A 22,878-nucleotide genomic window follows, 5' to 3' on the forward strand; every position below is an offset into this window, starting at 1 on the left:
TCAGTAAAGATAAGAGAGCCTGTTCCAGAGGCAGCCATGCATGCCCATGCCATGACACCACCTCCACCATGCTTTACAGATGAGGGTGTATGCTTGGGATCATTGCAGTTCCCTTTTTTTCTCCACATTTTTGCTTTCCCATCACTTAAATAAAGGTTGATTTTTGTCTCATCGGTCCATAAACACAGTTCCTAAACTCTTCTGGCTCACCTTTGTGCTTTTTTGCAAACTCTAACTTTGCCTTTCTATTTTTGGTGCTGGTCAGAGGTTTGCATCTTGCTGTGTAGCATCTGTAATTCTGTGTCAAAGTCTCCTGAGGACAGTAGATTGTTAGAGCATCACCCCAGCTTTCTGGAAGTCGTTGGTGATTTTACAGACACGTCTTTTAGGATTCATTTTTACAGCTTTTATGATTTGTCTGTCATCAACTACTGTTTTTTCTCAGCTGATCAGGTCGTTGTTGGTTGCTGGTGTCTCTGGTGGTTTCCAAACTCTTGATTTCTGCATGCCCTTTGTTTTTGCTATAGCTCTAACTGACTTCCTCTTTTCTTTTCTTTTAGCATCCAAATCTTCATCCTGGTTTGTGTGTGTCATCATCGAATGCAAGATTTAGAATGCAGAAGTAATGGATATAACTGATACAACACGTTCCCTGCTTTTAATATCTGAAGAATTAATGCAACAGGACACAGCTGATCACTTAGAAAGACCTGTGAGGCAACTGTTCCAATACTTATGCTCACATCAGATAGAGAGATGAAACTCTAAAAGTGCTGAACTTCTTAGCTGGTAAAACATCTATGTGTTGAATCAACCAATAATAAAACGTGACATTCTGTAGTTTTGTCTCATATTCATCTCTTGTCTCTTTTCATAAGACACACGAACCTGTGTTAAGGCCTGGCGTCATCACTCTAGAACTGAGTTTGGAAACAAAACCTCTGCAGCTTGACTTAAAAAAAAAAAAAAAAAGGAGCAGAACAATATTTACTCAGCAGTAATTTTCTGTGGAATTTTTGGAAGATAATTTGAAAAAGTCAGCTCGAGTGTCTACAATAGGCCCTTTGAGCCGCTCAGTTTGTGTCTGGCTTTGGAGCGCGGCCAAAGGACCAGCTCTCTTAAAATCACAGAATAAAGGAGGCCTTTTATTGAAAAGCTGGAAAGCAGACGCACACACACACACACGGCTGTTTCTCCCGTGACTGACGTGCGCTTGTACGCTTTCTGGCCCAATTTGCCTCCATCTGATGCCTTGGCTGTTGTTCTCTCACTGTTTGAGCTTTTTTGTTGTTTTTAATTGTTTGACATGATTGCGCTCATTACAAATGGAAATGCTATTAGTGCTGGACAGCGGTGGGCTGTTTTATGTGTTTGTGTTGTTAAACGGGTTTAATATACAACAGATTGCAGCTGGATGCTTGCAGATAAGCAGACTTTGGAGGCGGTGTGTGTGTGTGTTTGTTGCAAACCCGTCCAAATGTACCTGTAAAACAGGTGGGTGGTCAGTCTAAGGATTTGCGTATTAACAAACAATGCTCATTAGGTTCAGTCCAGTGACGTAAATGGAGGCCAAACAGCACCTATTGAATTTGGCAGTCGTTTGTTTTTAATAAAAAATCCTGTTTACCTCGAGCTTTCTCCATAAAGGGAAAATCTATTACCTTTCCCTGGCACTCAAACTCTAAAATTCCTCATAAAAGTTTGCTTTGGGTGGCGCGCTTGCAGATGGTGTTGAGGATGCTAGTGCTCTCTTTCTGTGTGCAAAAAAAACATTTGTTTTCATCTATTAAATCGTATTAAATGCATACAACGTCAGTGAATCTAATTGACTCTGCTGTTAATCAGACCAGCAAGCTTGAGCGAGAAACAGAATATGAAACTGTAGTTTAATTTTTTTTTTTTTTTTTCTTTGCAGCTTTTTGAAAATACATATCATACATATATACACACATCTCCATATAAACAAAAAAAGTATAAAAAAGAGCTTCCCAAATTAAACAGGGAAAATTAGAGGCAGATCTAATCAAAAATATTCACAAATATTTTCAATCTTTTTTTTTTTTTTTCCCCAGTTTGGATATTCCAACAACAACAACAAAAATATTTGAAATTGCAAATCCTCCTCCTTTTAAGCAGGTTTCAGATGCACTAAAACAATTTATTTTTTAATTTGATTTATTTTCATTTTATTTTTGGAAACACCATTTGACAGGTTTGTAGAACAAGTGCTAAAATAATAACACATTTCCTCACAGAGGTAAATCAGCACAGCTTCCCACTGTCTCTTCTGAGTTTGGCAGTTTTTGGTACACTTAAAGATTCTTAAATTTCTTAAATTTAACAGCGTCATCAATGGCTGCCTGGATTGTTTTTAGGTTGTTTAATGCTCTTTCATTATATCTTGCACTTGAATGGTAAATTCTGGATAGTTGGGAGTTAGAATGCGTGTTTTTACACTGGTTTAAATATGGTAGACTGCTAATATTAAAAGCTATCTAAACATATGCTTTAGTGTTTTTGAACATGTAAACCTGTCTTGAGGCAAAATGGTGTTGACTGGAAATATCTGCCAAGCAATGTAAATATTAAAAAATCTAATTTTGCAGACTGGTCTAGGAAACAACCCCTTTTTCGGTACATAAATAATTTAAAAGATCCCACCAGTTTGTAGCTTTCAATTATATATTTCGAGCATAATTTGTTAATCTGCTTTTGAATTAGCCATCTTCCTGTTTGAACTTAGTTTAGTCTCTTTTTCTGAGGGCACAGGGGGATATGGGCTACAACATAGAGGAGGGATTTAGTTTCAAGTCTGGATAGACTTTCAACTGCTTAGACTGTTTCCAAACTAAAGCCTTTGATTCACTTGGTGGTACAAGTAAATTTTAATCTCCAACGTTTTTAATCTGGTGTTTTGTCTGCTTTTTAAGTCACGAGATATGGGGGAAGAGCAGGCGCCTGGGAACAGTAACATATTTGTACAAAAACATTTACAAAAAGGGTACAAATATAAAACAAAGAAACAATACGTATCAGTTAGACAAAGCATCATAAGAGTCAGCCTCGTAATTTAAATCCATAATCTTCAATTACCCACTCACATGTAGGGTTTACCGTTCACAGTTAGTGCAGCTCCTAAGAGTTGCACACAGGTGCTACACATCAAAATTTCACCTACATTTTTTTCAGTCAGCCGTATGTCCTTTGTGCAATTGGCAGCCATTGTAAAATGCACCAAAATCTTTGGTTGAAAGTTTGGCATGTAAAGTCTTTCAGATCATAAAAGGCACTTAGGAAGATGTCATTTTGACAGAAATGCCCTTACAGGATTGCACCAGGAATCACCTAAATGCCACCGTCTCTTTACAAAGAACCTGGTGGCTGATCTCACTGTCCATAGTGGTACCATGTAAGGCCGTATTGTTCATGCTTTAGTATGCAAGTAAGTCACAAACCTTTTGCAATTATCAGAAATATGAAGGTTTCAAACTGTTCTTGTTGTTGTTTGCAGTACAGTGATCCTGCATGAGGGGCATCTCGTAGTCCAAGCCACCGTTCTGTGTTGTTGACGGACAGGAGATAATCTCTTGCTTTTGGGGTAGCTCCCCATTTTCCAGACCCTCCAGCTCCAGCTGTGATGGATCACATTCTAAGTCGAGGTGTCCCTTTGATTTCTTTTTGTGCATGTAGCAAGCTATCCCAACAGCCACGGCTACTAGGACTAGCAGAAGAAGGATGGCAACTGCAGGGATGAGCATTGTAGTGAGCTTCGGGTCCTCCAATCGTGCTCCAGTGGGAGTTAGCTGCTGACTGATTGTCTGGGTTTCTATGCATAATCTGTCCACATCCCCAGGTTCACCCAGCGGACTGGCACATACAGAATACGTAGAGTTTGGCTGAAGTCCACGGATTGTGTATTCCAGGTAACTGGCCAGAATGTTGAGGTGCTTGGCACGTTTATCCAGACCAGAAAGGTTCTTGTAAGTTAACTTTACACCACGGATGTTGGGGCGTATATCGATATACCGGTGAAAGTCTAAGAGTATTGAAGAGCTGGTTACCAATGTTGCTGTTATTTCAGGTTCTGGTACAGTAGGGTCCTCTGTATGGTCCTCATGGGGTAGTGGGTCTTCCTCTTTTTCACAGTATCTCCCCGATGTTCCTGGTAGACAAATGCACTCCAAACGTCCTTTGTTGTCCAACCAACATGTTCCTCCATTTAGGCAGATATTGGGCGGGCAAAAGGTTGACCTTAGGTCAGGGTCAATAGTAGAACTTGGGGTGGGAGGTGGAGGGTCATTGCCAGTTTCCGTAGAGGGGTTATCACTAGGTTTGGCAGGGAGGACTGCATGAGTTGTATTTGGTAAGTTGGTGAGCGGGGCAGGAGGTACTGCAGTGATCTTTACTGTCCGAGTCGTAACAGTTGTGGTAATCGGACATCCAAATTCTCGGTGCGAGAGCCTCTCCACCACCTTACCAGAATTGAAAGGAGGAAAGTGGCAGCGTGTCTCTTCCGTCCTACCCAACTGAATTTGCTTGATTCGAAGCCAACTAGGAAACCAAGCCAGATTGCAAAGGCAGTTGAAAGGGTTTTCCGCAACGGTCAGTTTTTGTAAGTGAGGAAAGAGCTGGGTTAAGGTCTCCGGCAACCCTTGCAAGCTTAGATTGCTGATATCCAGCTCCTGAAGCTCTGAGAGTTTCTCAAAGTCCTCCCATTTCACAGGTCCCATGGGATTCCCAGCCAAACTCAGAGAAACCAAGACCCTTGCCTCCCGCAGTACCCCTGGAAAAGTTGTTAACTGGTTGTTGGAGATGTCAAGCTCATGGAGGTTCTTGAAGCTTCCCAAGAGCTCCTCGTCCAGACTACTAAGCCCCAGCCCACCCAGTTTCAGTGACTCCAACTTGGGTGTCTGGAGGTCATTTGGCCCCGGCGATGGGATGCTGTTGAACCGTAAGTCTAGCAGAAGCAGATGGGGCATTTTCAGAGCAGGCATTATTGTCAGTTTGTTACCTTGCAACTTGAGCTCCAGCAGCTGCTGTAGGCCATCAAAAGCAGCAGGATGGATGCTCTCTATGAGGTTGCTGTAGAGATATAACCTCTCCAGATGCTCCAATCCAGCAAAGCTGTTCTTGGATATGTGGACGATCTGGTTAGCAGACAGGTCCAGGTTGTGGAGAGAGGACAGGGGTTCAAACACATGATCTGGCAGTTCGGTCAACTGGTTCTGGCTTAGATCCAGCATTTCTAGGCTTTCCAACTCAAGAAAGTCCTCTTGGGAAAGGGACTCAATGCCGTTCTTGAACACATAGAGATTCTTAGTCGTTGGGGGTACTTCGCTGGGCATTTTAGTGTCTTTGCGGCTAAAGCAGAATATGGAGTCTTGGACATGGCAGGTACAGTCCTTCAGACAGGAGTTGGCCAATGCCGGGGACCACAAGTGTTGATAGAAGAGGAGGGGCAGCAGTAGAGAGAGGCAGAGCTTCATGTTGCTGCCTACATTCACCCCTTTCAAGCCTGCAATGCAACAAGAAAAAAAAAGTAAACATTTGCACGATTAACTTCACATTGTATTTATTTTTTTACTATGAAACATTTTAACACATCTGTCTTGAACTTTGACTTTGAGTTTAGAAATGACATGAATCAATGATCAAACCTTTAAAGTAAATTGTCAACGGTTGGTAAAGTTACTATTTTGTTTCTAAATTCCTTTTAGCAAATTCAAAGCATACTGCAGTACATGCCATGGTGTTTGTTTCTCTGCTCTTCTTGACTCTATGAGCTCAGCCTTTTTATGTGGCCAAGCAAAAGGCTTGCTTTAGACCAAGTGCTTTCAAAGGGTAATCAAAGGCGAGGTCTTTTGACATGGTTGTACTCAAACAATTGGTTGTGGTAGTGACGTACTGTCCTGCTGGAGCCTCATACTGGACTTAAAGGTGATGTTGACTTTATTTTTCTTTATCAAAAAATAGCATTTTATAATTTAATAATATTATTTGATGTAACCTTTAGCAGATTTTGAAATGATAACTCCATTTTTCATAATTTATGATGCTTAAATTAACATTTAAAACAATTGATTCGAGTTGGGTTACTTGGACTCGGGACTTGGACTTGAACTGCAATTGTGAATGAACTTGGACTTTGACATTTTTTCGGACCAACGCTACAATTGATTGTAGTTCTTAATTCACTTTAAACAAAATTGAATAATATTTGAAAATTAGTGCATCTCTAATTACAGCTGTTTGTTGGACATTTAGTTCCATCTTTGTTTTCAGCACACATACTGAATCATTGTTGAACATTGTGGCCTTAGAGAGGCTTTTTGGGAGTGATTTGTACACTTTGTGTCTTTCTACAAACATTCGGTCATTTCATATTCATCAGTTCCCTATCAGTCGGTCACTCCGAGTCACGTCGGTGACCGACGAATTGGGATCTCGCTTAGAGAGACCAATCCCCTACGAGAGTATCTAAACAAGCCAATGGATATTGGCATGCGATTATTGCATCCAGCTGCCGCTAATCACAGCGTGAGTATAATTAGGCAGCGGGTGCAGCGCATATTCAGCTTTTCGCTTCGGAGCCGAGCGTTCTTCGTTCTGCTCCTGACCAAATCTTCAAAGTGTCTGCAAGTCAGTGTGTTGGTGTGACGGCGCGTCAGCGGTGGTGGTCTCCCTTTGTCGAGTGGGTTGCACACATCGGATTGCACTACCCTCTGATCGTGCTGCAAGCGGCCATCTCCCCTGTGCGCTTCAGCACACTAAAAGAGTGCTTTTCTCTGAAAGAGCATTCACGGGTGGAACGTCTTTTTAAAGACGCGTCTTTTTCAAGATGCCTTTCCACCCGTGCGTTTCTGGATGCGGTCGTTACCTGGCGCCGGGTGATGGTCACGATCGTTGCCTCTCGTGTCTGGGCTTTGATCACGCTGAGGCAGCTTTCGTGGATGAGTCATGCTCTCACTGCGGGAGTATGAACATCGCGGAGTTGCGGACCAGGCTCCGTTTCCTGCAAAGGGGCGGAGTGCCCGTGCCCCTGCCTAGATCTAGGGCTCCCCCTGGCGGCAGCCGAGGGACCACTACCTCTGACAGTGGCCGGACTGGTCTTACGGTGACAGTGAGGAATTCCCCTCAGGGGGGGGTCCTTCCTGCCACCGGCACTTCGCAGCCTGTGGAGCTGCCAAGGGAGCATGCTGGACCCTCTCATGGAGTACCAGCTGTATCCTTTGGTGCTCCCCTCAGTGACCAGATGTCAATCGCTGCATCGGAGGGTGAGTCTGCCCTCTCTGGAGATGATGATTCGGCACCGTTGCCACCCTCTGGGTGGTCAGCGGTTCCGGATTCGGATCCAGAGATGGTGGCTATGCTTGCCCGGGCCGCCGAAAGGGTCGGGCTCGAGTGGAATCCTCCACCGCGTCCCGAACCCTCTAGGTTGGACGATTGGTTTCTCGGGGTGGCTCGCGCTGGTTCTCAGGGCCCCACCCCGGTGCCTTTCTTCCCGGAGGTGCATGATGAGCTCACTAGATCATGGAAGGCACCTTTTACTGCCCGAAACCGGTCTGGTGGTTCGTCCTCCCTCACCACCCTTGATGGTGGGGTAGCGCGGGGGTATGCGGGCATCCCGCCGGTGGAGCGGTCAGTTGCGATGCAACTGTGTCCAACTACTGCTACCACTTGGCGTGGGGTTCCGTTGCTCCCCTCCCAGGCCTGTAGGCACTCGTCGGCCCTGACCGGCAGTGCGTATACGGCTTGTGGCGAAGCTGCTTCCGCCTTACACGCTATGGCGTTGTTGCAGGTCCATCAGGCTAAGGCACTGAGAGACCTGCACGAGGGTGGTCACGACCCAGAAGTTCTCAGAGAACTTCGTACCGCCACGGACCTCGCGCTACGGGCGACGAAGGTTACGGCGCGGTCTCTGGGCCGTGCGATGTCCACTATGGTGGTCCAGGAGCGCCATCTCTGGCTGTGTCTGGCGGACATGAGGGAGGCAGAAAAGAGACAGTTCTTGAACGCCCCTCTGTCCCAGGCCGGCCTTTTCGGCGACACAGTGGAGAACTTTGCCCAGCAGTTCTCCGCTGCACAGAGACAGACTGAGGCCATCAGGCACATCCTGCCCCGGCGTGCAGCTGCTGCCTCCACCCGGCCGCCGGTGGCAGCGCCTCAGCCTGCTCGTCGCCGAGGGCGGCCGCCTGCCGCCGCCCCCGCTCCCGCGCTGCAAACGCAGCAGCCTCCAGCAAAGCAGCGCCGTGGAGCCGGCCGCAGGGCAGCCGCCCCGCCCGTCCAGGCCCCCGCCAAACCTGGTGGTAAGCGTAAGAGCAAGCGGCCCTGAGACGGGCGACCCGGAGATGGGGGGGGATGCTCTTCGGGAGATGGTGAACGCACCACTCCCTCCCCCGGAGGAGGGCCGGGCGGAGAATCTTTTGTTTCTTTTTTCCCCGCCACTGACCTCTCGGTCAGTGGCACCCAAAAACTCGACAAAAGAGCAGTTTCCTCTATCTCTGGGTCCCCCGAGGGGACGGGAAGTTGTGGACGAGTCAGTCTTGATCCACACTATCCCGCCTCTCTCGCCAGTGAGCAGCTGTGGGCGGTTCGGGAGTGCGGTCAACCGTACTACCCACGCACCCTCTGCCAAAACGCAGGTTGGTGTTCCACACACGCTGACCCTGCTTCGGACCGGCAAAGAGACGCCCGAGCACGGTCCCTGCGTTTCTCCTCGCTGCCCCGCCGCGGGTACGTCAGTGGTCCCGCTGGTGCCACTTGTACGGTTTCTGGGGGCCTGGTTAGGGCTTCCCAGTCTGTCTCGTTGGCTCCGCCAGACCATCAGACTCGGCTATGCGATTCAGTTCGCCCGGCGTCCTCCCAAGTTCAGGGGCGTCCACTTCACGTCAGTGAAAGCGTTAGATGCTCCTGTCTTGCGCGCGGAGATCGCAGTCCTACTGGCGAAGGATGCGATAGAGCCGGTCCCTCCAGCCGATATGAGGTCGGGGTTTTACAGCCCCTACTTCATTGTACCCAAGAAAGGCGGTGGGTTGAGACCGATCTTGGATCTGCGTCTCTTGAACCGGGCTCTTCACAAGCTTCCGTTCAAGATGCTCACGCAGAAACGCATCTTCGGGTGCGTCCGTCCCCGAGATTGGTTTGCAGCGATCGACCTGAAGGACGCGTACTTCCATGTGTCGATCCTTCCGCGCCACAGGCCATTCCTGCGGTTTGCGTTCGAAGGACGGGCATATCAGTACAAGGTCCTGCCCTTCGGGCTGTCCCTGTCGCCCCGTGTCTTCACGAAAGTTGCGGAGGCAGCCCTAGTTCCCATGAGAGAACAGGGCGTTCGTATTCTCAACTACCTGGACGACTGGCTCATACTGGCTCAGTCTCAGGACCAGTTGTGCGAACACAGGGATTTGGTGCTCTCACACCTCAGCCAGTTGGGCCTTCGGGTCAACTGGGAAAAGAGCAAACTCTCCCCGACGCAGAGGATCTCTTTTCTCGGTATGGAGTTGGATTCGGTCAGTCAGACAGCACGCCTCACGCAGGAACGTGCTCAGTCGGTGTTGAACTGCTTGAATGCGTTCAAGAGCAGGACAGCGGCCCCACTGAAACAATTTCAGAGGCTCCTGGGGCATATGGCAGCTGCAGCGGCAGTCACGCCGCTGGGGCTGCTTCATATGAGGCCGCTTCAACACTGGCTCCATGGCCGAGTCCCGAGGTGGGCGTGGCAACGCGGCACTCACCGGGTCCAAGTCACACCGGCCTGTCGCCAAACCCTCACCCCGTGGTCAGACCTTTCGTTTCTGCGGGCAGGAGTGCCCCTGGAACAGGTCTCCAGGCATGCTGTGGTTTTCACGGATGCCTCCACCACCGGCTGGGGTGCCACGTTCGACGGGCTTGCAGTGTCGGGGGTTTGGACGGGCCCCCAACTGCACTGGCACATCAATTGCCTAGAGTTGCTAGCGGTACGTCTGGCCTTGATCCGTCTCAGAAGGCGCTTACGAGGCAAACACGTACTGGTCCGCACGGACAACACTGCGACCGTTGCGTACATCAACCGACAAGGTGGTCTGCGCTCCCGTCGCATGTCGCAACTCGCCCGCCACCTCCTCCTCTGGAGTCAGAAGCATCTGAGGTCGCTTCGTGCCATTCATATTCCGGGCTTGCTCAACCGGGCAGCCGACGAGCTGTCACGAGCTGCGCTCCCCGGAGAGTGGAGACTCCATCCCCAGACGGTCCAGCTGATTTGGAGACGTTTCGGACCCGCTCAGGTAGACCTGTTTGCTTCTCTAGAAACCTCTCATTGCCAGATGTTTTACTCCCTGACCGAGGGAACACTCGGCACGGATGCACTGGCACACAGCTGGCCGCGGGGCCTTCGCAAGTATGCATTTCCCCCAGTGAGCCTTCTCGCACAAACAATATGCAAGATCAGGGAGGACGAGGAGCAGGTCCTGCTCGTGGCGCCGTACTGGCCCACTCGGACTTGGTTCTCAGAACTAATGCTCCTCGTGACAGCCCCTCCTTGGCAGATTCCTCTGAGGAAGGATCTACTGACTCAGAGACGGGGCACCTTATGGCACCCGCGTCCAGACCTCTGGAAGCTACATGTCTGGTCCCTGGACGGGACGCGGAAGTTCTAGGTGACCTACCCCAAGGGGTAGTTGACACCATCACTTCGGCTAGAGCGCCGTCCACGAGACAGGCCTACGCCTTGAAATGGAACCTGTTCGTCGAGTGGTGTTCTTCTCACCGAGAAGACCCCCGAAACTGCCCGATCAGAGTCGTGCTTTCCTTTTTGCAGCAGGGGTTGGAGCGAAGGCTGTCTCCCTCCACCCTTAAAGTCTATGTGGCTGCGATTGCTGCCAACCATGACCCCGTGGAAGGGAAGTCGGTGGGTAAGCATGACTTGGTCATCAGGTTCCTTAGGGGGGCGAGAAGGTTAAATCCTCCACGGCCCCCCTCTATACCCTCTTGGGACCTGTCTCTGGTGCTCAAAGCACTACAGCAGGCCCCATTTGAGCCTTTGCAGTCAGTTGAGCTGCAGTTTCTTTCAATGAAGACTCTGCTCCTGCTTGCATTGGCCTCCATCAAGAGGGTAGGGGACCTGCACGCATTTTCGGTCGACGATTCGTGCCTAGAGTTCGGGCCGGCTGACTCCCAGGTAATCCTGAGGCCCCGGCCTGGCTACGTGCCCAAGGTTCCCACTACTCCCTTCAGGGACCAGGTGGTGAGCCTGCAGGCGCTGCCCTCGGAGGAGGCAGACCCAGCCCTTGCTTTGCTTTGTCCCATCCGAGCGCTAAGATGCTACGTTGACAGGACACAAAGCTTCAGGACCTCAGACCAGCTCTTTGTCTGTCACGGAGGCCGGCAGAAGGGGAAGGCCGTCTCCAAGCAGAGGATGGCCCACTGGATAGTGGACGCCATCACCCTGGCTTATCAGGTACAGGGTGTGCCCTGCCCGTTCAGGTTGAGAGCTCACTCTACTAGAGCTGTTGCATCCTCCTGGGCGTTGGCTCGTGGCGCCTCGCTGGCAGATATTTGTAGAGCTGCGGGCTGGGCGACCCCTAACACGTTCGCTAGGTTCTATAGCCTTCGTGTGGAACCGGTTTCCTCCTGTGTTCTCACCTCAAACGGGTAGAAGCACTGAGAGGTTCCGTTTTCGGGTCGGCTTGCTAAAACTGCTCCAGAGAGTCCGTACTGTAGACCCTGTCGAGTTCCTCCGTCCCCTCGGCAGTCAGATGTGGCGGAGCATCTGACGCCAGGCCCTCACTCGCTGAATCCATGAGAACCGGTAGAGGGCTGGGTTCCATATGAAAGGCCTTTTGGACCCCATATGTGTATAGTCCACGGTATAGCCTGAGAGCCCGTGTTTCCCCGGCAGGTCTTCTGCCAATCTCCATGAGGTACAATTTCCTCTAATTCTCCATATGCGCCTAAGGTTGATCATATGCGTAATTGCTCCGAACCTCCTACGGGAAGGGCGAGCTTCCGTAGCGTCCGGTTCCAACTAGAACGGGTACGTTTTCCCAGTGTTATCCAGTCTTACTGAGTGGGTAGTGCCATGGCAGCAGTAGCTGGTCTTCTGCGGTAGCCCTGACCTGCGCCAAAAAATAGGGGCTCAGGAGGCTTCCACAGGACACTGGAAGGGGCAGTACCCGTGGCCTTTTGGTAGGGATCCCAATTCGTCGGTCACCGACGTGACTCGGAGTGACCGACTGATAGGGAACGTCTCGGTTACGTATGTAACCCTCGTTCCCTGAAGAAGGGAACGGAGACGTCACGTCCCGTCGCCACGGCTGCTGTACCACCGCTGAGCGGCCGGGTCACCGGCTCGGCTCCTCAGCGAAAACCTGAATATGCGCTGCACCCGCTGCCTAATTATACTCACGCTGTGATTAGCGGCAGCTGGATGCAATAATCGCATGCCAATATCCATTGGCTTGTTTAGATACTCTCGTAGGGGATTGGTCTCTCTAAGCGAGATCCCAATTCGTCGGTCACCGACGTGACGTCTCCGTTCCCTTCTTCAGGGAACGAGGGTTACATACGTAACCGAGACGTTTCATATTAAGATCTAGAGATGCACTGGTGTGTGCCAGTAACAGTCAAGTGTGACTCAAATTTTACAAAGGTTTGACCTTGAACACCAGATGAGCTCAGACACCTTTAAGGAGGAACGTGAGAGTCAGGGAGGAGAGCCAGAACAAGAAAGATAAAGAGCTATGAAACCAGGAGACTGAAGTGAGCTGGGGAAACGGTTTATCATCTGCTGAGAGATCAGTCGTTGCTGTATCTGGCCTTGAAAAGCGGGGTGGAGATGTTTCGTTCTCCCTCATGATTTTCCTCCTCCTGTTTCTCTCCGGGACAGTGTGGGGGGTTTTATATTAGAAGTTCATTCTGAGGTGAAATTCCCTCACTTGGTTTTATTGGATAGTACAGAGAGATAGTAGGATCATTATGTTCCCTCCTGCTGCGTTATTGAAGCATCACTCTCGTTGCCCTGCTGCTGATCCCTGTGTTGTTCTGCTGTTATTTACAATAGGAAATGTCTCAGAATCAAGTTAGCTTTTTTAGGCGTATTTTATTCTGTGTTGGCTGACAGAAATTTGCTAGTCTTCTTGTGAGGTCAGTGCAAGTTTCTAAAGTGTAGTGTTATTTTTAGTATCATTCAGATACTATTATAGCATTTATTAATGAATTTGAATCATTTAATTTTGAATTAGCTTTTATTTTTTAGTTTTCATTTTTATTTAAAGTTTGAGGAATTTTATATGCTTTTGACATTTTTAATAGTTTTTAATATTTTTTATAATATTTATAATATTACATTATTTCACCTTTATTTCCTAATATTTAAATAAACAAATATTTTAAATAGTTTCAGGGTCATTATAGCAATTAAAACCATAAAAAATGTTAAATAAAAACCTCAAATTGTGTCAGCTTGGTGCCAAGGCAACATTTTTTTTTTTTTTTTTATCATTTAGTTTAACTTGATCTACTAAAAAAACTAACTTGAAATTCAACTAAAATAATTATATATATATATATATATATATATATATATATATATATATATATATATATATATATATATATATATATATATATATATATATATATGGACATTAAAAAGCAAACAAACAAACAAAATCACAAATAAAAAGACCAAGAACACACAACACAATTATTGAAACTGAAAAAAAAAAAATATATAAAATATTCAAATAAATTATAAACACTATAATAGTATCTCAATAATAAAAAATATATATAATGATTTTGTTAATCATTTATTTATTTTTTATTTATTTTTTTATTTAATTTTACAGTGATATTATGGTACTATATATATTTTTCTTTGTTTTAACTGTGACTCCCCCAAACCTCACGATACCAGTTTGCATTTGTTGAGGAAACTGTAATCCTTACATCACCTCTGTCAGCAGCACATGGTTTCGTATGTTCAGCCAGGGACAGTCATCCTGAGAGAGAGATGATTTGCTTGTCTTTTGTCTTTTTTCTCCTCTCTGTTTAAAAAGCAGTGGAGCAGGTTTAGACATTCCTGCTGCTGCGTCCCATTAGCTTGCTGGCTATGATGCAAGCGTCTGTCTTTCGACACTGGCTGTAGTTGATGCTCAGTGCAAATAAAGCAGGAAAAAAAGCTCAGGCCTGCAGCCAAGCACACTTATACTTTTCTGAAACTAATCCTCGGCTTATTACGTGTGTGCTGCTTTGGTCTGTCTGCCTTTTTTCCTGTTTAATGAAACTTTTTCTCGGCACAAAAGCGAAAAAATGTGTCTGAAATGTCAGTACTTGGAAGGAAGGTCACATAAGGTTCAGAAGGGCAGAAAGATGGTGTTTTGTAATGTACGTTAACTGATATTGATTCTCTGGCGTGTTTTGGCACCATATACCTGTTGTTGTAATAATCTCTAGCTGTGATCTGTCTTGTTGAAATCGACAAAATCTTACAACAGGGGGTGGGTGAAAGAGTAACACATGCACCGTTTCCTTCACTCACAGCTCTCTATTCAGCGATGCATGGCGCTTCACAGTCCGTGAGAGCTGATTAGTTGTTTTACTGAAGGCAGTGATGGGGAAAAAACACGCAGACCTTCCAGATAACCCGATAACAGGTGGAGCGCAGTGCTTCATGGGCAGTTAATCATGAGTGGGTCAGAGGTCACCCCTGTCCCATGGTGTTTGGCTCTCAGAGTACCGTGGGAATGTCCTCAATTGAATTTGTGCGATATCAGAGGAGCAGAAATGTTTTTAGAATTGCTATTGCTAATTTTAGGGTTTATGATATTCATACAGTGGGTACGGAAAGTATTAAGACCCCCTTAAATTTTTCACTCTTTGTTATATTGCAGCCATTTGCTAAAATCATTTAAGTTCATTTTTTTTTCCTCATTAATGTACACACAGCACCCCATATTGACAGAAAAACACAGAATTGTTGACATTTTTGCAGATTTATTAAAAAAGAAAAACTGAAATATCACATGGTCCTAAGTATTCAGACCCTTTGCTCAGTATTTAGTAGAAGCACCCTTTTGATCTAATACAGCCATGAGTCTTTTTGGGAAAGATGCAACAAGTTTTTCACACCTGGATTTGGGGATCCTCTGCCATTCCTCCTTGCAGATCCTCTCCAGTTCTGTCAGGTTGGATGGTAAACGTTGGTGGACAGGCCGCATTCATTTTTCCCTCGATTGCAACCAGTCGTCCTGTCCCTGCAGCTGAAAAACACCCCCACAGCATGATGCTGCCACCACCATGCTTCACTGTTGGGACTGTATTGGACAGGTGATGAGCAGTGCCTGGTTTTCTCCACACATACCGCTTAGAATTAAGGCCAAAAAGTTCTATCTTGGTCTCATCAGACCAGAGAATCTTCAGGTGTTTTTTAGCAAACTCCATGCGGGCTTTCATGTGTCTTGCACTGAGGAGAGGCTTCTGTCGGGCCATTCTGCCATAAAGCCCCGACTGGTAGAGGGCTGCAGTGATGGTTGACTTTCTACAACTTTCTCCCATGTCCCGACTGCATCTCTGGAGGTCAGCCACAGTGATCTTTCGGTTCTTCTTTACCTCTCTCACCAAGGCTCTTCTCCCCCGATAGCTCAGTTTGGCCGGACGGCCAGCTCTAGGAAGGGTTCTGGTCGTCCCAAATGTCTTCCATTTAAGGATTATGGAGGCCACTGTGCTCTTAGGAACCTTAAATGCAGTAGACATTTTTTTGTAACCTTGGCCAGATCTGTGCCTTGCCACAATTCTGTCTCTGAGCTCTTCAGGCAGTTCCTTTGACCTCATGATTCTCATTTGCTCTGACATGCACTGTGAGCTGTAAGGTCTTATATAGACAGGTGTGTGGCTTTCCTAATCAAGTCCAGTCAGTATAATCAAACACAACTGGACTCAAATGAAGGTGTAGAACCATCTCAAGGATGATCCGAAGAAATGGACAGCACCTGAGTTAAATATATGAGTGTCACAGCAAAGGGTCTGAATACTTAGGACCATGTGATATTTCAGTTTTTCTTTTTTAATAAATCTGCAAAAATGTCAACAATTCTGTGTTTTTCTGTCAATATGGGGTGCTGTGTGTACATTAACGAGGAAAAAAAATGAACTTAAATGATTTTAGCAAATGGCTGCAATATAACAAAGAGTGAAAAATTTAAGGGGGTCTGAATACTTTCCGTACCCACTGTATGTAAATTGTAATTTATTTAAAATGTTATTATTTTGTTAGGCATTTTCCCATTACGAAGCATATTTCTTAGGCCTCTTGTTTTTTTGTGGAGACCATGATAGTTTTAATTGAAAATTTGCACATCCCTAGTAATGACTCTCAACATCTTTTTTAAGTTCCCCCTTTTGGCCATCAGGTGTCGTTCGACTGGCTGGTTCATTCAAAGAAATGTAATTGCCATTGAAAATGTGTTAATAAAAGCTGGTGATAAGGACGTTAGTGCTCAAGGCTTTAACCAGAAAATAAATCTAAAGAAAAGTTGCCGGGAAAGGAAAAGTCTTGCATTTCATGCTCTCTCGCTTGGCAAAAACTAGGAGTAAATATTGGCTGTAGGAAACAAAATGTAGTTCATCAGTAACTTTTTGCAGTTATTAATAATATATATTTGATATTATAAAATAAAAGTATAAAAAAACTTGATATTGACAAAAAAAAATTATTTAAATTTTTGTATTTAATTTAAATTGTTAAAACAGATTTTTTATATATATATATATATATATATATATAATCTGTTTTAACAATTTAAATTAAATAAAAAAATTTAAATAATTTTTTTGTATATATATATATATATATAGAGAGAGAGAGAGAGAAATTGTATAATTTTTATACATTTTATATTTTTGTGTCTGAGTTGTTTATATAATTTAAATGTGTTGTTTTCATGTGTATGTGTGTGTAATTTTAAATATTTTCAGAAATTCTATTTTATATTTTAGAAATGTTATCCATTTTATACATTGTATACCTTTTCACATTTTACAAGTATAATTTCATATAAATTATTAGTATAAAATTAGTTAATTTATCAGCTATAAATGTTTAAATATTCTATAAAATATTAAATTCTTATTAACTGCAAAAAGTTAACGACAATGAAAAAATGAGAAGTAATTACACAATTTACATTATATATGTAGTTTAAAAAAAAACGACTGAGGATAAATATATTTGTTCTCTGACAGCATCTCATTTCATTGTCACATGCACATCAGCTACTATAAAGATATTTTTATAGTTTACAGCCACTGAGCTCTTGCTAGAGTAACATACTTGAGGGTTGATTCTTTAATCCTAAACACCCACATCCCTGTCTCTGTGAGATGAAACAAAGACTTCCTGTTAGCCGCCTCACCTGTCCACAGCTGGACCCCATTACCCACAATGCACCACTACATCCCTCAACCTGACAGCATGCAGCCATAAAACACTGATTCATGGCAGCAGGAGGGAAATGATCATCGTCATACAGAAACATGTCAGTTTGCACATGCCCCTTTAACAGCTACTATTGACGGGAAGAGTTTCAGTGTTATGTAATGTGACTATACCTGCCAAACCTGATGTTGTGTGTTTTTCCCTTTGTTGTGGACTGTGTAGTAATTCAGTCGAGTAGAGAGTATTGTGTTTTGAATAGGACAAAGAAGGCTTCAGTTCAAGTTCACTGGGTTAAACACTCACTCTGATATATTCATGCGACCACAACAAAACAGCACACATCAAAGCTGAAGGTATCGCTGAGCGATTGATGATGACTAGGACGGTTTTGTTTTCACCAGAAGAGACGTCCATACAAACGCCTGTGCTCTACTGCTCTCTTGTCAATGTTTTTGTGAACCGTGGCTTTCATTAGTTGAAGAATGCTTTCCTTTGGTTCAGGATTTACAGCTGTGACCTGGATAAGAACGTGTCTGCGGTAAACATAAAAGATGGTGCTGTCTGAATAAAACACTGTACTTTTTCTGCATTGTGATGAGAGTTAAAGGAGTAGTTCACCCAAAAATTAAAATCCGTCATTCATGTTGCTCCAAACACATATGACTGACTTTCTTCAGTGGAAGATGTTTTCTTAAGTGTTTACCATTTCCCGTACCGTGACAATTATACAATGACCATAAAACTAGTTCAGATTACTCATTCGCTGTATTAATTTTATGATATGGCCTTAGAAGACTTAAAATAATATATTCACTCTTGGTGTGACAGAACAAAGTCCTTATGTGATTCAAAATCACATATATTCAAATACAGTAAGGTCTAATCATAAAGTATTTTTAATTGATAAATGTAAATATACTTTAAAAATATATATATTAAATCAATAGTTTAAATTGTTTTAATTTATTAACCTTTTATTTAGTCAGATATATTAAAGGGGTCATATGAGGTTGCTAAAAAGAACATTATTTTGTGTATTTGGTGTAATGCAATGTGTTTATGCGGTTTAAGGTTAAAAAAACACATTATTTTCCACATAATGCACATTCTTGTTGCTCCTCTATGCCCCGCCTTTCTGAAACGCGTCGATTTTTACAAAGCTCATCGTTCTGAGAAGCCAGGCGTGCTCTGATTGGCCAGCTATCCAGTGCGTTGTGATTGGCTGAATACCTCAAGTGTGTGATGGAAATGTTACGCCCCTCACCGTATTGTGATGGAATTTCCCGGCGCGACGAGACTAAAACAGAAAAACCCATTATAAATGAGGCATTTGTTGCAACCAGTGAGGACATAATTACTGATTATAATGATTGTACTGTCTTTTTATGCGGTGCGGTGCGCTGCGCCACGTAAACATAACACCATGTCTGCATTTGTGATCAGAGAAACGACAAACAAGCACTACTCTACACTGCTCAAAACTCGCGTTTGAACAGTCAGTAGCAGAAATGTACTTACAGGCTGTGAGTCAGAAGCGCCAGACTGTCCTTGCAAAGTTGGAATTGCCCCACTTTATGGAAACAGCCTTTGTGCAAGCCAGCATTGTAGGCTACTATTCCAGGTTCAGGAAATAGTCCTCCGTAAAATTGCACACACTCAAATAATTGGGTTGAAGTGTTCTGGAACAGTGTTTGTAAATACAAATTAACCACTGATTTCTAGTTGTGTCCTCTTTTGGAAGCCCAAACTAAGTACTTTCGCTTTCACAACGAAACACAGCGTCTCCACAACATGGCGCCGGTGGCAGCAACAATACAACAGCGAGAATAAAAGTTACGCCGCCTTTCATTGCGTATACATTTGGGCGGTGTTTTGCAAATCTTCCTACACCGTGACGTAGACATGTGGGGGCGTGTTTAAATTAGCTGTTTTAGGGGGGTGTGGTCGAGTCTTAACTTTTATAAAGAATATCTCTTTGGGTTTGAGCCTTTAGTCTTTGTAACTTCAGGGATCTTATCTATGCACAAACAGCTTGTAACCCTCCAAAGAGAAAGGAAATCTTGAAATCGCATCATATGACCCCTTTAAAATACAGAATGATCTAATAATAAATATAATAGGCTATTAAATGATAAAATAAAATGACCAAATTGGTATATTTAAAAAGTATATTACATTTTAAATATACATTTAATTAAAATGATATTTTGTCTCACATTTAAATACAGTAAGAGCTAATAATGAATAGAATTTTCATTTAAATATATTTAAATGAATATACCTGTTATTTATTACAATTATGTATAGTGTCATATTAGCCAAATTGACATTTAATAAATATGTAATTGTTTTTATGCAACATTTAATTTACATTTTGAATTTGTAATTTATTAAAAATTATATGTAGTCACATATATTCAAATAATAAATAGTACATATAATTTTAAAGAAATATTTTTAAATCTTAAAAATTATATATTCTTAAATTTAATAAATACATTTGCTTGAGTAAACTATTTCTCATAAATCCAAGCTAGCTATAATTACCTGGACAGGGACCATTAGACAAGACATAAAGGATTCATTCTACATTTTCATAAGAGTTTGGAATTGTTGCATAAGCCCTTAACGGTTCAGCTTCAGTCATAGTGAATGCATTGAAAACGATCCCCCAGATCTTTCATGGTGGTGCTGATAGCATCTTTGCCCATAACCTCAGCCTGACACACTCATTTACGAAACAAAGAATCGACAGTGTACACCGTTCAATTAGCTGCTCGTCTGCAGGCTGCAGGAGGCATGTCTGGACCCTGTGTTTTGGCTGCAACCAGATCTCATCAGGCCCTTTTGTTGGCGATGCCTCCGACATCAGAGAGATGTTTCGCTGCAGGTACGATCCCGGGCACGGGCAGGTGCTTTGAGCCTGTTGCCGCCCTCAGGCTGTGCTGAAACACAACACTCCAGACGTGTGCCTGCGCAGACGCCCCGGCCCGTGCCAGACTGCAGCCGGAGCGCTGCGTGCTTCTCCTGGGACCAGCCGTGTGGGCGGCCGGAAAGGAAGGGACGGACAGACTGCAGATGTCTGCCGTACACTTTGGAATGAGCAATCCAAAAGGAAATGGATTTACAAGTGCTCGCTCTGAGGAATTAGCATTGCGTCTGCCACTGAGGCCAGATGTCAGGCTTCTAGCAGGCTCGCGCACTTTTTATTTCATGTTTGTGTAGGTCTTGATGCATGCCTGGCCCTGATGTCCCCCATCAGCACTGATTGATCAATGATCTCAAAGCTCTGCTGTCAGCGCACCTCCATTTCACAGAGATTCTTCAGTAAGATTAGCTCTCTAAGAATCTGCTGTGTATGGAGAATATCAGAAAATGTATCATTTCTGCCCCGGTAAAAAAAAAAAACTTATGCTTTGATAAATCAGAATTATGAAATAGAAAGACATAATTATGGCATAAAAAGTAAAAAAAAAAAAAAAAGAGAAGTCATTACTATGATAAAAAATGAAATTGAGATAAAAAGTCTAAAATTTGACAACCTCAATTATGAGATTAAAAAGTAAAAAAAGACACAAAGTCAAAATTGGAAAAGTCATTATTATGACAAAAGGTTGAAATTATGAGATAAAGTCATAAATATGACATAAATTGAGATTGTGAGATAGTCATTATGACAAAGTTGAGATTTTGAAATTGACAAATTCAGTTATGATAAAGTCAAAATTGACAAGTTGAAATGATGAGCTAAAAAGTCATAAGAGAAAGTTTAAATTACAACAAACTCAATTATGATAAAAAAATTATGATAAAAAGTCATAGGCTAATTATGAGTTTAATTTACGACAAACTCAATTATGAGAAGTCATAATTATGGCAACTTTAAATTGAGATAAAATCAACATTGACATTAAGATAATATAATCACAATTGTGAGTTTAAAAGTCTACATCGACAAAATTATGATAAAAAGTCATAATAATGAAATAAAAGGTCTAAATTATGACACTGAAGAGAAAAGTTAAAATTGAGATTTAATTGAAATTACAAATTTAGTTATGAGATAAAGTGAGATAAAGTTATGAGTCTACATAATGACAAAAAGTCAAAATTATGAGTATGTCATAGTATTTCATCATTTTATCGCATCATTTTTTCTTTTGTGGCTAAAATTGTTTTTCTATAGTTATGAGACCCACAAGTCAGCATTCTAGGAATTATTCTTGATGTAGATCGTTAAAATCCATTTTGGAGTGTCTACACTGCCAGTTGCATGGTCTGCAATCTGATTGGAGATCATTTGAGTGGGGTTCAGGTTTGTTCCTCAGGTCTGCAAAGGTCACAAGTCACTCAATGACAGGTAAACACAGGACCTTTCAGGTTTGCTCAGGTTACACAAGAACACTGCTGATCTGTGGCCGCCTTTGAAGTGCATCTAGCGAGCTAGCAAAGTTTGCCAGTTATGTTATTTTTCTCTCTTAAAGGACTGACAGCTTTTTGACGTGCCGATATGAACGGGAAGCAGTCTTGAATATTGGCCGACATAACCGTTAATGAAGCAACAAAACTGAGCAGATTAAGTGAAAACAAGTTTGTTTTTCTTAGCCCACTGGTAGTTATAGATGTATTTTATATATAAAATGCCATCTTCAATTGTTTGAATGCCAAAAATAAACCTTTTGATGTCGTTTCTTCTCATGTCCTTCCCAAGTCCTTCAAAATCTTCTTATTTCTTCCACTTAAGAAAGTAAGTCACACAACATATGAAACGACATGAGTGTGAGTAAATGATGACAAACGCTGAGCTGTCCCTTTAAGTGTCAGGAAAGCGGCGCAGTCTTGAGGTCTGAAGTGTTAATGTGTGTGAGGCCGGCACCGGGTTTGTGGTCCCCACTGGACCGAAGAGGAAGTAGAGGCACTGTTCTCTCTAACGTCCACAGCTGTGATGGCTTTAATACAGAGAGACAACGGCCAACTAGAAAGTTAACAGAGGATGAACTTACGTAACCCACTGTGTGCTAAATTCCTCTGTACCTCTGTGACTTCCTCGCAACTCCAAATATTAGTTTGAAGTGACTCTACCTGTTCTGTCATTCAAACAAGCCATCGCACGCGCTTCCTATTTATCAATTGTTTTCTGATTGTGATCGCTTAAGCAAATTGCAGCTCATGTACTTGCAGCTTCTGTGGGTTGCAAACACACAAATCAAACAGAACCTTCACCTTTTCGGCCATAATGTCGCTTGTGACGGACATCATAAAAAGTCGCCATCAGGTGAACACTTGGCATTCTTTGTCGTGGATGTCATGTATGCCTGTTTACACATGCAAAGACGTTTATTGTTGGTGCAGCAGGTAAGAATGCGTGGAATCTGAAGGTGCACGAGCGTCTGAATCTCTTGTCACACTGAGAGCTCCTCTTTTAGACGATCATAAGCCCACCATCTGCGTTATCTGCTAGTCGC

The 22,878-nt window shown here is 43.8% G+C and overlaps 2 protein-coding genes across 2 annotated transcripts in view; one reads left to right on the plus strand and one right to left on the minus strand.

Annotated features, from left to right (window-relative positions):
- The window catches only part of LOC306864209 (coronin-7-like), a 157,526-nt gene that overhangs the window by 80,307 nt on the left and 54,341 nt on the right, over nt 1-22,878 (plus strand). The window lies entirely within an intron of this gene.
- The window catches only part of LOC306864227 (vasorin-like), a 36,853-nt gene continuing 15,832 nt past the window's right edge, over nt 1,858-22,878 (minus strand). Inside the window, exon 3 of the mRNA XM_079408073.1 lies at nt 1,858-5,515. Coding sequence (XP_079264199.1) covers nt 3,468-5,486 — 2,019 coding nt within the window. The 5' untranslated portion in view covers nt 5,487-5,515 and the 3' untranslated portion in view covers nt 1,858-3,467. The remainder of the gene's footprint in view (nt 5,516-22,878) is intronic.

The sequence above is a fragment of the Barbus barbus genome (assembly GCF_936440315.1).
Source record: "Barbus barbus genome assembly, chromosome: 4".
Taxonomy (NCBI): Eukaryota; Metazoa; Chordata; class Actinopteri; order Cypriniformes; family Cyprinidae; genus Barbus; species Barbus barbus.